The sequence below is a fragment of the Aspergillus heteromorphus genome (assembly GCF_003184545.1).
Source record: "Aspergillus heteromorphus CBS 117.55 chromosome Unknown BO70scaffold_13, whole genome shotgun sequence".
NCBI classification, from domain to species: Eukaryota; Fungi; Ascomycota; class Eurotiomycetes; order Eurotiales; family Aspergillaceae; genus Aspergillus; species Aspergillus heteromorphus.
Window position 1 is genome coordinate 204,629 of NW_020290418.1, and position 13,127 is coordinate 217,755.

General features: G+C 56.4%; 6 protein-coding genes across 6 annotated transcripts; 2 read left to right on the top strand and 4 right to left on the bottom strand.

Moving 5' to 3' along the window:
* Positions 1-249: 249 nt before the first annotated feature.
* Positions 250-1,983, bottom strand: BO70DRAFT_40600 (uncharacterized protein). The gene is made up of 2 exons (XM_025547137.1): positions 1,422-1,983; positions 250-1,299 (listed from the first exon to the last, which is right to left on the bottom strand). The coding sequence occupies exons 1-2, from the start codon at positions 1,808-1,810 to the stop codon at positions 714-716; spliced, it is 975 nt and encodes a 324-aa protein (XP_025399106.1). The 5' UTR covers positions 1,811-1,983; the 3' UTR covers positions 250-713.
* Positions 1,984-2,161: 178 nt separating this feature from the next.
* BO70DRAFT_362277 (uncharacterized protein) lies at positions 2,162-4,460 on the bottom strand. Its single transcript, XM_025543255.1, has one exon. It carries the CDS (start codon positions 4,319-4,321, stop codon positions 2,246-2,248), a length of 2,076 nt encoding a protein of 691 aa, XP_025399107.1. The 5' UTR covers positions 4,322-4,460; the 3' UTR covers positions 2,162-2,245.
* A 2,769-nt stretch (positions 4,461-7,229) lies between these two features.
* On the top strand, positions 7,230-8,971 carry BO70DRAFT_40624 (glycoside hydrolase family 5 protein). Its single transcript, XM_025547144.1, has one exon. The coding sequence runs from the start codon at positions 7,461-7,463 to the stop codon at positions 8,637-8,639; it is 1,179 nt and encodes a 392-aa protein (XP_025399108.1). The 5' UTR covers positions 7,230-7,460; the 3' UTR covers positions 8,640-8,971.
* Positions 8,972-9,069: 98 nt separating this feature from the next.
* Positions 9,070-9,918, bottom strand: BO70DRAFT_362280 (putative vacuolar transporter chaperon Vtc1). The gene is made up of 2 exons (XM_025543256.1): positions 9,579-9,918; positions 9,070-9,486 (listed from the first exon to the last, which is right to left on the bottom strand). The coding sequence occupies exons 1-2, from the start codon at positions 9,610-9,612 to the stop codon at positions 9,152-9,154; spliced, it is 369 nt and encodes a 122-aa protein (XP_025399109.1). The 5' UTR covers positions 9,613-9,918; the 3' UTR covers positions 9,070-9,151.
* Positions 9,919-10,353: 435 nt separating this feature from the next.
* Positions 10,354-11,626, bottom strand: BO70DRAFT_387397 (uncharacterized protein; the record flags this gene model as incomplete). Its single annotated transcript, XM_025545910.1, has 5 exons — positions 11,265-11,626; positions 11,127-11,231; positions 10,765-11,084; positions 10,508-10,722; positions 10,354-10,454 (listed from the first exon to the last, which is right to left on the bottom strand). Exons 1-5 carry the CDS (start codon positions 11,562-11,564, stop codon positions 10,354-10,356), a joined length of 1,041 nt encoding a protein of 346 aa, XP_025399110.1. The 5' UTR covers positions 11,565-11,626.
* Positions 11,627-11,885: 259 nt separating this feature from the next.
* Positions 11,886-13,033, top strand: BO70DRAFT_362282 (dynein light chain Tctex-type family protein). Its single transcript, XM_025543257.1, has 5 exons — positions 11,886-11,936; positions 12,151-12,237; positions 12,367-12,405; positions 12,529-12,603; positions 12,705-13,033. The coding sequence occupies exons 2-5, from the start codon at positions 12,208-12,210 to the stop codon at positions 12,987-12,989; spliced, it is 429 nt and encodes a 142-aa protein (XP_025399111.1). The 5' UTR covers positions 11,886-11,936; positions 12,151-12,207; the 3' UTR covers positions 12,990-13,033.
* The last annotated feature ends 94 nt before the right edge of the window (positions 13,034-13,127 follow it).

The following is a 13,127-nucleotide window of genomic DNA, read 5'->3' on the forward strand; positions in this document are numbered from 1 at the left end:
CGACGGGAATGTACATAGCCGGACCCATCAGGGGGGGGACGAGTCGGTTGGCTAAGTCCAGCCAGGCCCCAGAAGTTCGTGGTGGAGGCGGCGCTAGCGCCGAGGCCGGATGTCAGATTCGTACGTTGGCGCGGATGGGAGGGAAATCAGGATATTTTCTCGAAGCGGCGTCTCCACTGCTGGCGGCGCTAAGTCGTGGAGAACCACGCGGAGGCAGACAGACTGTACCGTAGGTGCCTAGATAGACGATAAGAAGGACCCAGGGAACGAGGAGGGGGTCAGGACGGCGTATACTTTAGCAGGCAGGCAGATATCTGGCCGGGGCCGGAAATAGATTGGAGGACAGTACTGGGCGGATGGGGAGGGGAGATGAGGGTGCATGGGAGGTTGCGTGATGGAGGCGAGTTATTGGCCGGGGATGCGGAGACTGGAGGGTGACGCGTATGATGGATGATAGGGAGATTGGAGATGATGCATGAGGATGGCTAGTTGCAGAGGAGAGAGAAAAAGAAAAGAAGAAGAAGAAGAAGAGGAGAAGTTGTGATGGTTGGAGGGGATATTCTCGCCGGTGCCTGAGGAGTCAAGAACCGACGGTACTGATACGGGGTGATACATCCATACATCCATACGGATATCCATATATCCATCTGTCAAATGTATAGTTACAGACTGGCACTGGCCCTGACACCATCAAAAAGTCCGATGGCGAATTATCATCGTTGCAGCCTTTTGCTCCTGCGTCTTGCAGTAGTAGTAGTAGGAGTAGTATCATCTTGCTTTCTCTTCCCCCCCTTCTTACTCTGTTCCTCTTTCTCGTTCTCATCTCCATACCTCACCACCAAAGCCACCCTCTCCACCTCCGTCCACTGCACCTCCCCCAACCTCCCCCTCAACCCCCATCCCCCCTCCCACAACCCCCGATACTCCCCCAGATTATACTTGACATCCAACTCGCCATTCCCCCGTTTATACACCCCCTTGCGCACCCTCTCCTCCACCACCCCATCCCCATCAATCCCACCCTCACTCCTCCACTCCCCCAAACACACCCACAGATACACATCATCGCTGTAGAACGGCACCCGGCCGCTCAGACCCAGCACCAGCGACGCCGTGGCCACCCCGACGCCCCGCAGTGGCTTGATCAGGGCGTCGAGGCTTTGTGTTGGAAATGAACTATCACTATCCTTGGCTTCGCTAGCGAGGAGGGTGAAGGCCCGCGCGGTGGCCGTCTTGACCAGGCTGTCGGGGTTCGAGCGGATGAGGCCGAGGAGGGCGGGGCGGAAGATGCCATGTTTCCTGCTTTGATTAGTACGTCGTATCTAACTATCTGTATAACTAGATGTAGGTAGTATTTATAGGGTAGTGGAAGTAGATCTCGACCGACAGTACTCAGTAGAATAACTGAAAGGAATACATACATCTTCCACTGCACCAACTTCACCAATTCCTCCTTCTCCAAATACCCATGTCCATGTCCACCCTCCTCCCCATAATCAGCTCTCTCTCTCTCCCTCACCCTCCCCGGAAGCACCTCATACCGAAACGCATCCAGATCCAAAATCTCGTCGACCTCGGCCTGGATCTGTGCGCGCTGGGCCGGAGTGGGTTCCGAGCGATCTGGGGCTGGGGCTGAGGCTGGGGCCTTACTCTGCTTCTTGCCTCGCGGTCGGAGGATCTTGTCGGTGGCTTTGCGGCGGGCGCGGGCCTCCACGGTGGCAGGATAGTGGGCGAGGAGGGTGGTGAAGGTGGGGAAGGTGATTTGGGCGGGGTGGAAAGGGTGGATGGGGGTGGAATTAGAGGGGTTCATGGTGAGAGTGTTGTTGGTTGTAGAATGGTAGAGAGAGAGAGAGAGAGAGCGTGCAGTTAGCTGGTCACGTTGGATACGAGCGGGACGCGTACTATATCTACTCTCTCCCTAGGGAGCACTACTACTATATAGACTGACGCCCTAATCAGAGGTAGAATTGAGATGATATCTTATTAATATCAGACACTGCCCCCATCATCTTCTAATCATAATCCGTAATTTTCGCAACTCGCTGAACGGTTACCCCTAGACATGAACTTCCATCGCAGAATCAACCAGACCGCAATTTATCAATACCTGAAAGTCTCATACAAGAAGAAGAGAAAAAAAAAAAAAAAAAAAAACCGATGCCACCGTCACAATTACAACGGCCGAAAGTGTCCCGCCCCTCCCCACAGAAAAGCAGGCAAGGCAAGGCAGGCAAGTCTATCGCGTTTATCGTCCTCGCGGGCTGTCCTTCTTGCTCGTCGCTGGGCTCGCGTCCGGGCTCACGAAGCTCACGCGCTTCTCGTCGCGGGTACGGCTCAGTGGAACGACCGGCGCCGACATCACTCGGTCTTTCTTCTTCGTGCTGCGCCGCAGCGGCTTCGACAGCGGCGGTCGGGGCGTCGCGGCGCTCGCCATTCCCATGTCCGGCTTCGCCTCGGGCGCCGCCGTCGACGTCGTGCTGTCCTCATCGTCTTCTACATCGATGTGCCCAAAGTCCTCCGGGTCGCCCGCCTCCGACGAGCTCGGCCCCGGGCTCTCCGAATCCGATGCCGCCTCATAGTCATCGTCGTCGCTGACGAGACTCGGCGCTTGGTTCGACTCCACCGCGTTTGGGCTGATCGACGGCACCGAATCAACCCCCCGCAGCTCATCGATCTGCGTCGACCGCGATGAACACGCCACGGGCAGATACGGGGATTCGTAAGGCGCCGGCTTCGTGGGCGTCAAACTCTCGAGGGGGAAGGGGGTGTGACCTGTCTGATCGAGCCCCTTGCGGCTGCCGGGTCGCTGGGCGGTCGCTTGCGAGGCAGTCGTCCGCATCGGTTGCCTGCCGGCACGGACACCCAGCGGCGTCGTCTGCTCGTGACTCATCTCCGTCGGAGGTGGCACAGACCCGGAATCTGACTCGCCCTCGTCGGACGAGTAGTCGCCAAGATCCACCGCCGTCTTCGCCTCGCCCACCAACCGATCCAGGTCCAGCCCGACGCCCCGGGACTGCATCAGAGACGAGAGGTGGGGAGTGGCTGGAGAGCCCAGGAATGAGTCACTTGGAGTCCCAGTCCCAGTGGCGGGCGTGGCGCGTTTCCCAGGCGGACGACGGGCTGATCCCCGAGGAGTTTCCACCCCGGACGATGCCCGTCGGCTCGGGCAAGATCGCTTGCGGGGAGTCGCACTGTCGCCCGTAGCCTCAGACGCAGACGCTGAGGACGGCTCCATCACATGGGCAGACCGGATCAGCGGGTGCACGAAGCCGGCCGTGGCCGCGCTAGATGTCTCAGGCTTGCCCCCCACGACGGCACCAGCCTCGTCGACTTCGACCGGCTCGCCCGACGCCACCGCAGCGGCCTCATGGCTAGCAAAGTTCCGGGTATGCGCAATGCGACAGTGGTTGATGAAGCCCTGGGTGCTGGAGAAGTTGTCCCGCCGGCAGTCGAGGCAGACCAACTTCACCATCACGTTATCCGACTTTCGTCGAATGCACATGGGCCCGACCTTCTCCTTCGCTGCCGGGTAGCCATTGGGCAGAGCCTGGAGTTTCATGCCGCCTGAGCCCCGCGAGGGTCGGGTCTTGCCAGCCAAGTAGCCCAGATCCCCCAAACTGCCGCGCGTCGCACGGCCCTCCATAGGGATTCCAGCCAGAGGGGTCTCGGGATCGAGCTCTCCTCCGTCGAAACGCGGGTCGGGAAGTAGCCACCTAGAATAGTGACGCGAGTAAGGCCCATCCATGACCCCCCAGGGCGCGGGCGACTGCGGCGCAGGTCCATTTTCAGGAGCCCATACCGCCAGACCCGTCCCGTTGCTGACGGACTGCGAGTGGCCCGCCACGCTTGAGCCGGGATATGGGATTTCGGCGCACCGACGTAGCTGTTCCAAAGCGACTTGACATTTGGCGATCTCCTGGTCGATCAGTCGCAGTTCGTTGTGCTTCAACAACACCTCCAGGCTCAGCTGTGCCTCCAACGTCTCACGCAGTGTATCCGCGTCTACTTTGCGGGCGCTGACGTCGCGATTCGTAGCAGGCGGGTCGGATGCGATCGTATTTGTGGCGTGTGGCGATGGATGCGACGGATGCGATGGATTATCGCAGGCCGGGTCGCGCGACACAGGCGTGCTGTTGACGGTCGGAGAGCTCTGCTGGACAGCTATGGGGTTTGACAGTGCATCGTCCGCGCGTAGCTTGGTTGCGACCGGAGCATCGCGATCGGAGGCCGGATCGCTAGAGTCAGAGCGCTTGCGCTTCAGCTGAGGCAGCGGCAGGCCACTGACGCCGGGCGCAGTGCAGTGCGGCGAGGTCGCGAGCATTTTGAGCTCCTCGGCCATCACCTTATTTCCCCCGATTGCAGAGGACCAAGGGAGCAGCCGAAACATGCCATGCGAGTTGTGAAGTCAGAAGAGTAGAAGGGTGGGCTCCGCGTGATGCGAGGTATGCGACAGTACCCGGCGCCACGCGAGAAGCAGGGTACAAGAATACAAGATTAACCGCGGCGCAAAGACAGCATGCACCAGTGCATGCGAATGCGATCTAAATCCGGGGAGAAATGGGGGAGGTGGAGAGAAATGTAGGAGCAGGCAACGAGGGAGTGGACGTTGCTGCCGATCGGTCAGACGTCGTTTGCGACCGGCCGAAACCCAGCAAGGGGCAAGGAAACACGGGGGGACCCCAACCAGAAACGACGGACGCCCGAAGCTCCGATGGTGGAAGAAGCATGCAACAGTTATTGGATTAGATCTGAGTTCTGGTTGAAAATTGGACGAAGGGGGTGGATTAACAGCCCTGCGCGGTCAGGATGACCGGAAGGAGGGATAGAGAGGTAGATAGGAGGAGTAGGAATAGGAGTAGGAGTAGGAGTAGCAGTAGCAGTAGCAGTAGTAGGTAAAGGTAGTAAGTAATAGGTAGTAGAAGTAGAAATGGTAATGAGTGGTAATAATAATAATCAGGAAGTAAGCGGTAGGAAGGTAGGGATGGATGGATGGACGGGGGAGCGATCCAGGCCAGACGGAGAGTTGTGAATGGTCTTCGTCCGATGGCTTTCGTCCTTTGCTTGGCTGCCTGGCTGTCCGTCCGAGACAGTCAGTTCTGGTAAGAATAGATCGAATGTGTATCTTTTCCCTCCAGCCAAAGCCAAAGTCACATGTACGCCCGGAAGAGGAGGAACAGCGCGGATCCACGGCTAGTCAGGGTAACTCGAGAGGCAAACTTCCCCCAGCACGGTTGGGCGGTGGCGTAATCTATTAATAATAAACAGTGGAAACGGGTCGAGGAGGTAAATAGTAGAGAGAGAGAGAGACAATAATAGGTAGTGGAGGGAGAGGAGAGAATGTGTCGAGAGGGAGGGAGGGGGAGGAAGAGGGAGGGAGGGAGATATGGTGTAAGAGAGAAGAAGAAGAAGAAGAGGAAGTAGAAGAAGGGAGGTGTTGTTGTTGGTGTTGTTGTTGTAGGCTTGGAGGAGAGCGTCGTCCGAAAGCCGTGGTGGTAAGTATGCGGGCAAAGTAGTAAGGGAAGTAAGTAAGTACTCAGTAGTACTCAGTACGACCGGTAAGATAATCGGGAGCGAGGTCCAACCAGGGACCAGAATGACCAAACCGGTTTGAGGGACACAAAAGGTTATTTGGGAAGAGGGGAGTGGAAGAGGGAAAAAGAAGTTGGGAGAAGAGGGAAGAATCCGGGATGGGGGAGGTATCAAGGGAGGGAGGGATGGTACGGAGTAGAAAAGGTAGAAAAGAGGGGAGAGATCAGGCAGACAGGCAGACATTCACTTTCCCGTGCAGTGACCTACCTAGTTCTTTCTTTCATCATGATTGAGTATCATGTTTAGGTGTGTGTTTCTTATTGATGCTTCCCGGCTACACAGTATCTAGTACGTACATAACTACCTTAGTAGTCTCACTCAGCAGAAAAGGCAGTGTATCGTACTTTACAACGATTGATGCTGATCAGTGATCCCGGCCATGACACGTCGAATCAGTGGGAGCCAAAGCGGGTGGGGCGATGATGTGATGCGCCTGCCGGGCCTGGACTGGGCCATGGATGGCCGGGGTACTGCCGCGCTACCGCCACTCGTCGGAAGTACCGTACGGTACCTAGTACGTACTTTCTGTATTGAGCTCAGACTTTCCTACGAAGTACTCCGTAACTAATCCGTACACTATCTAGAATCCAGATACTCCGTAGTGTCAGACATATCCATCTATCTAGAACTCTCCGGACTCCAGATTGCCCTCCTCCATCTCCTCGCCATGTCTCACTCGCCAGCCAGCCATGCCAACGCACCCATACGAGCAAGTCCCATGGGTCCGTCCCTCAACCACCCGCCCCAAGGTTCGTCACACATGGTCATTGTTGTCTCTCCTGATGGGCAGATCCGCCCGATCGTCGCGGTTAGCACCATCGCGTTACATCATCCACTTTGCCCACCTTCCCTCTACGTCTCCACTCATATCAACACTGCTGCAATTGAGTTCTCCCGCCCGATTGTTTCGCGCGGGGAGGGGGGAGACCCCCATACTTTAGCCTTTGGGGCATGCCAATCGCATCGCATCCACTGACTTTCTTGGCTGATACATAGCATCCCATCCCTCCGACACTGATGTCTCCAGCCCTCGCTCAATACCCTTCGTGGTGACTGTTGCTAGCATAGCAACGTCTTCGATCCGTGACCCATACACAGAACCTCAGGATGGCTGCGATAGTGCTATCCAGTAAGGTTCCAGCGGCCTTGTGTTGTCTGACATGAAAAGCTGGCGTCGGAGTTGCCCTGTCCTTGCAGGGTGCCCGAAATCGTGCATCTCCAGAAAGCATGCTTCCCCTGAGGGAAAAACGCTGGGAAATGAGAAGTCGGGGCCCTCGCTATTTAAATCCAGGGGACAAACCCTCCGACGTCCAATACGAGAAGATGACCTTCCTTCGGGACTCCCGAGGTCTGGGATTTCCGAGTGCGTCCCAACAGTTGCGAAGCTTAGCGACGCTCAGGTACGCTGATCTGTGCTGGCTGGGGAGTCAGCTGTCTGACGATGAGTGATTAATATCCTACGAGCGACGCTATTTCCCCACACCCCGCACATGTTCCGGAAGTCAGACCGGGGAAACTCCTGTACATATCCATTTTAATATACCATGGTCAGTGAGATTGACCTTCGCACCCATATAATCAGGTGGCAGTCAGCCACTTCTGATAGGTCCGCGTCACCAGTCTTGGATCAAGTGACGACGTGGATATGGTTGCTTAGCACCTCGGATGGTCCGACCTTCAGCACCTCATCTCAATCGTGGGCTTTACCAACCCGATGCCCAAACGTTGGAGATTCGTTCGTCGGAAAACCCTGATGGCCTCGGTCTTGGCGACGGGGGGCCAACGATGCCAATCCAGTTATAAAAGAGCTGCATCTGGGCTGACTCCCTGATGTGATAGAGCCAGTCTGGCCAGCTGAATATCGTATTACCATGTTATTTGATATGTATGCGTTACTAGGGCTTCTTGTTGCGCTCGGTTGCATCCGACCAACCTTCGCAGTTCCTATAGAGACCCCCCAAAGTTCTGCGTATGTCGACTGGCGGACTTTCAAGGCCAACGGGGTCAACCTTGGAGGATGGTTTGAGCAGGAGTCCACGATCGACACCCAGTTCTGGGATAAGTACTCCGGTGGGGCGTCCGATGAATGGGGACTCTGTGAGCACCTAGGGTCCCAGTGCGGCCCAGTTCTGGAGCATCGATATGCGACGTGGATAACGACAAAGGACATCGACAAGCTGGCGTCCGGCGGAGTCAAGGTCCTGCGAATCCCTACCACGTATGCGGCGTGGATCAAGGTGCCTGGCTCTCAGCTATACTCGGGGAACCAGACCGTCTACCTGAAGCAAATCGCCGACTACGCCATCTCAACATACGACATGCACATCATTGTGGACACCCACTCGCTCCCCGGAGGCGTAAACGGCCTGACGACCGGCGAAGCCACCGGGCACTGGGACTGGTTCTGGAACGAAACGAACTTCGACTACTCCATGCAGGTCATCGACAAGGTCATCTCATTTGTGCAGAACTCCGGCTCGCCCCAGTCGTACTCCATCGAGCCCATCAACGAACCCGCCGATAACAACACCAACATGATCACCTTCGGGACCCCCGAAGCCCTGACGGACCACGGTGCGGCGTGGGTGCTGAAATACATCAAAGCCGTGGTCCAGAGTGTGGCCGCCGTGAACCCAAAGGTCCCTGTCATGTTCCAGGGCAGCTTCAAGTATCCGTCGTACTGGGCGGGAGACTTCCCTGCCGACACCAACCTCGTGTTCGACGTGCACAACTACTACTTCGAGAACCGCCCTGCCACCTCGGAGAACCTGCCCGGCCTGCTGTACTCGGACGCGCGCGCCAGATCGAGCGACGGCAAGTTCCCTGTGTTCGTGGGCGAGTGGGCCATCCAGACGACGTACAACAACTCGCTTGCTCTTCGGAAGAGGAACCTCAACGCGGGACTGGCTGCTTTTGGCGAGTACACGCAGGGCAGTTCCTACTGGACGGCCAAGTACACGGGCAACACCAGCGTGGACGGACAGGGACAGCAGCGCGATTACTGGAGCTACGAGACGTTCATTGACGACGGATTCATCGAGGGTGTCTAACATCTGATATCTGACATCTGACCCATGTGGCCAACCTCTATCCCCATCGGGTTATATCTCATTCATGTACATACTATCATCCCATGCTACGCAATTCAAACCAATGCTACTATTGATGACTTTTGCACGTAACCACAGTCTAGAAATAACAACAAAGCACAATCTGAACGAACGCTCAGCAGATGAACGCGGGTTATCCATAAGAAATACAAGCATGCCACACGCATAAGCCGTCTCACATCCACCGTCATCGACGCACACCGCTTATCACTATCACAATAGCCTCCTCCTCCTCCTCCTCCTCCACCACCATCAATCAGTGACCAGCACTGACCACACCCAGACCTAAACACTCACTACCTAGTCTTAGATATATACCATTCGTATTCAATCTCCCTCTTTTTTTTCACCACAGCCACCCCCCACCCCAAACAAAACAAACCCAACCCCCAAAGAGAAATATAACAAAAAAAAAAAATAAAAACCCCCAAAAAACAAACAAAGGAAGAATATCACTCCACCATCCTCAACACAAAATTAACCACAACAGCAGCCAACAGCGCCAGAGCCAAAATCGTCGGCCCAAAGCGATCATCAATACCACTCTGGCCGCGCTTACGAATACTCTGGGCGCGCCAGTGGAAGGTCACAAGAGCATAGATCATGGCGGCCATGGCGATGAGGGTGAACAGACCGGCGGAGATGCGGCCGACGCGGTCGCCGAAGTTCAGCAGGCCGACGGCCAGACCGCCCAGGATGACGGTGAAGTTGAGCCACGAGAGGAAGGTGCGTTCGTTGGCGAAGAAGACTTTTGGTTCGACGCGGGTGGGGAGGGCGATGCGTTTGCCTGTGTTTTTTGTTTTTCCAAAAGGAATTGTTGTTAGCTTGGGGTGGTGGTGGTGGTGTTTGGGAAGGGGGAGGGAGTGAGGAGGGCGTTACCTGGGGCAGTTTGGAGGAGAGGTTGGCTGGACATCTTGTGTTTTGTTTTTGGTGGAGAGTCGAAGAGGAGATGAGAAGAGAGCAGGGGATTCTTCTTCTTCGGAGAGAGGAGAGGAGAGGAGAGGAGAGATAAGACGATTCGCGAAGGAATGCGTGAAGGAACGAAGATAAGAGCTGAGCCCAGCTATAATGCAGCCAATGTGCGTATACTGTTGGAAGGATTGCAGAGAGCGCGGTCGAGCAGAGAGCTGGGAAGAAGCAGAATCTGCACGGGGTCAATTGGGGGCTGAGAAAGGAGCAGCAGCAGCTGGTGATAAGTGAGGTCGTTCAAGCGCGGGAGGATTTAAGGTCGGTTGCTGGTTGAATCGAGACTCGCGGCCCCCGCTTGACGGGCCGGTCTTGGCCCGTTGCGGTCTGGCGCCCCCTCTTCTGCCGCCCCTCACCGCCGGGGAGAGCGCACGTGCCGCAGGCGGTGGCTGTGATTGACCGGCGCGGCCCACTCCGGAAGCGTGGTTCTGCCGCCGTGGCGGTGACGGTGTGTGCTAGTCCGGGGTAGTCTACAGTAGTGCTACGCGGCCACGGCCTTCGGATATCGGCTGCCTACGCCTTACCGGTCGATCTGGGTTGACGAGAAGGTGAGAAGACCTCCTGAGGCTGCTTTGGGGCGAACTGACTGGCTGGGAGCAGTGGAAGGATGGCTGGGAGGAGGCTCTGGGTGGAGTGTGCTGTTTGACATACATAGTACGCCGTACTACTCGCGATCCGCCAGGAACCGTTATCGTACTCGTTCCTGGTACTCGACCTCTTCGAAGGCATCGATGAACTCGGCCAGGATATTCTCGAAGGTCTGTGGATGCTCTCCGTGCTCACGGTCGTCTAAAACCCGGCCGGTCAGTCAGTATGGGGAAGTCTGTAGTTCAACTGGTTACTCAGGTGTAGATCTGTCAGGTTGAGTCCAAACGGCCCGTTGCGGTACTGACGAGAGACGAATTGATGCAGAAGTCTGCGCACCATGGTCAACGCGGTAAATTGTTCCTCGCCATTCTTTTCGTTGTGACTGGCATTGGGCTGGTAGCAAATGCGGTTGTCATAACATTGCAAAAGATCCAGGACGTACGGCTCGACAGACCGGTAGGTTGAGTGTCTTTAAATTGTAGAATTCCCTTAATTTCCAAATCTTTGAAACCGTAGAGTCAACGTCCGATTTATAAGACCAAGGTGGCCAGTATTATTCAGAGCCAGGGAGCCGATCCGCGGCATTGGAAAGCAGCTGAGTGAGAGCATGATCTTCGCAAGGTCGCTAAAGAGGGTCTGCCTGCGGGCCTTATCCTCGAGAAGGTGCGTGGCCCAGGTATCCGAGAGCATGCGGCCACTCTCGACGGAGCCGATGACCATGTCCCCCGTTGCAGCCCGACATATGGCCATGCGACGGGGAATCCGAGCCACGAGCGGATAGTCCGCGTAGTATGATACCGGGTTCGAGAAAGCAGTGTCACGCAGGATGGTCTAGCGAACTAAGACGCCCACGGGAAGTCCGGGCTCACCTACAGTTTGTCCATCGGGGAACCCGAACCCGTAGAGGGTCGGACTAGGAACAGTAGGACAATTCTCGTGGATCCGGAAGTATCTCGCCACCTCCGAGCGCAGCTCTTCCTACACATTCCCGGAATTGTTCGCTTCTTCGACCTTGTGTGGCAGCGAGATCCGGACCAGGACGCGGTCTCTGGAAGGCCCATTGGCATACACCGGAACGCAGACGTCGTAGCTGCCAAACAGCCAATTCGCTTCGTCGGCAACCCGGCAATGCTTCGTCCAATAATAATATGCGACCAATGCTTTAATCCAAGCCTGGTGGGTGGTGAGGTGCGCCCAGAACTTCTCCAGCTTCCGGGGATCGTCCAGTCGGTGTAGGATGTTGTCGTCGTCGGTCAAGGCGGCGTCTTCTAAAGAAATGCAAGATCCGCGGAGAAGAGGAAGGAATGCCATAGCGACAGTGGCAGACGTTGTCGCCAAACATAACCCTGGCCTGCAGATTATGCAAGACTAGCCGTACCTTGTAGGGAGTAAAGTAAGTATTCCTTGTCCTCGTTGTCCTTCTTTACTCCGTCGTGGCTCGGAGATTCTCAGCCACAGAGAGGCACCGGTGACACGGCGCTAGTCCGGGACGGGGAAGGAACCTCTGATCCAAGCCAGATCGCGTCTAGCGGAAGCTTTGCCCCGACCAATCAACGGCCGCCAAGCCACAGCCATGATGCGAGTCGCCGAGTTCCCCCCCAAACAGTGATTGTAATCTTCTCCAACTGTCCACCTGCTACCAACGCTTCTCTCGAGACTGTCGCGCATCGCAACCCGCATTGAGTGAGTGCCCTCCTCCCCCGTCAATCCCTCCACGCAATATTGCTTGGTGCTCCGGTCCAGGAGCCGCATCTGGTTCCCCCCCACAATCGCATCCCCAGCGTTCCGTGGTTGTCGAGCCCCCCCCCCCCCCCCCTCCATCTCGACCATCTCCACCCAGACAAACAACCTCGACTTTCCCGACACGTGCAAACTCCGCTAACCTGCTGGCCTCAAGTCCCGCGACTATCTCTCCGACTACCTACCGAACTTCCGTGATCGCATCCCATCCACAATGGCTGTCGAGACTGCTCCCCCGTCTTCGGTGTGTCACCACTCACCACCCCCTCCCTCCCTCGTTCCTGGATTGATTGCCCGCATCTGGACGTCATCGACCCCTCCCCTCTATACCGACAAACGGCCATGGATCTCTACTGACGATGCGACGCTTTAGCCCGTCCCCATCCCCGAACTGACCAAGATCGCCACCGAGGTGTGTTGCAGCCTTGCCTGACTTGCTTCCTCTCCTTTCCTCCCATCTCCTCTCCTGCCACCAAGCAAACGACCCGCGACAACGCCCACACCCTCCCCAAACTAACCACCGGAATGCCCTCAGGCCTGCGACACCTCCCTGAAGGATGCCACCGAATACGAGCACACCAAAGTCGGGGAATGGAACTCGCAAATCATTGTACGCCTCCCCAGCCCCCACCCACCCTAACAAGCACAAGCACAAGCACCAAACAACTGTCTCTTCAACTCTAACGACCCCCCTCTCCAATGGGTGAATAGAACTCCATCCTGAAAGCCCTGATCACCGCCACCGCCCCCACCACCCCCTCCACGGCGCCCCCTTACCGCTTCACCGTCAACAGCACCATCGTGCAACAAGGCCTGATCGACAAGTCCGCTGCCGCCGACGGCGCCGCCGGCAACGCCGGCAAGCGCGGCATGCACTCCGCCTCCGGGGCCTTCTGGGATGTGAACCGCGATGGCATGTGGACGTTCAAGTACCCTGGTGCGGAGGAGCGGGGTCTGGATGTCGTGGTCAGTGTGACGTGGTTTGCGTTGAGCTAGGTCGGTAGTTTGTTTTGAGTTAGAGTAATGGAAGGGAGATATACCATCTTTTTTTTTTTTTTTTTTGCTGGTGGGTTGCGTTTTCAGGGTGTGTGTGTGTGTGTGTGTGTGTGTCTCTTTATATTTATATGGGATTAT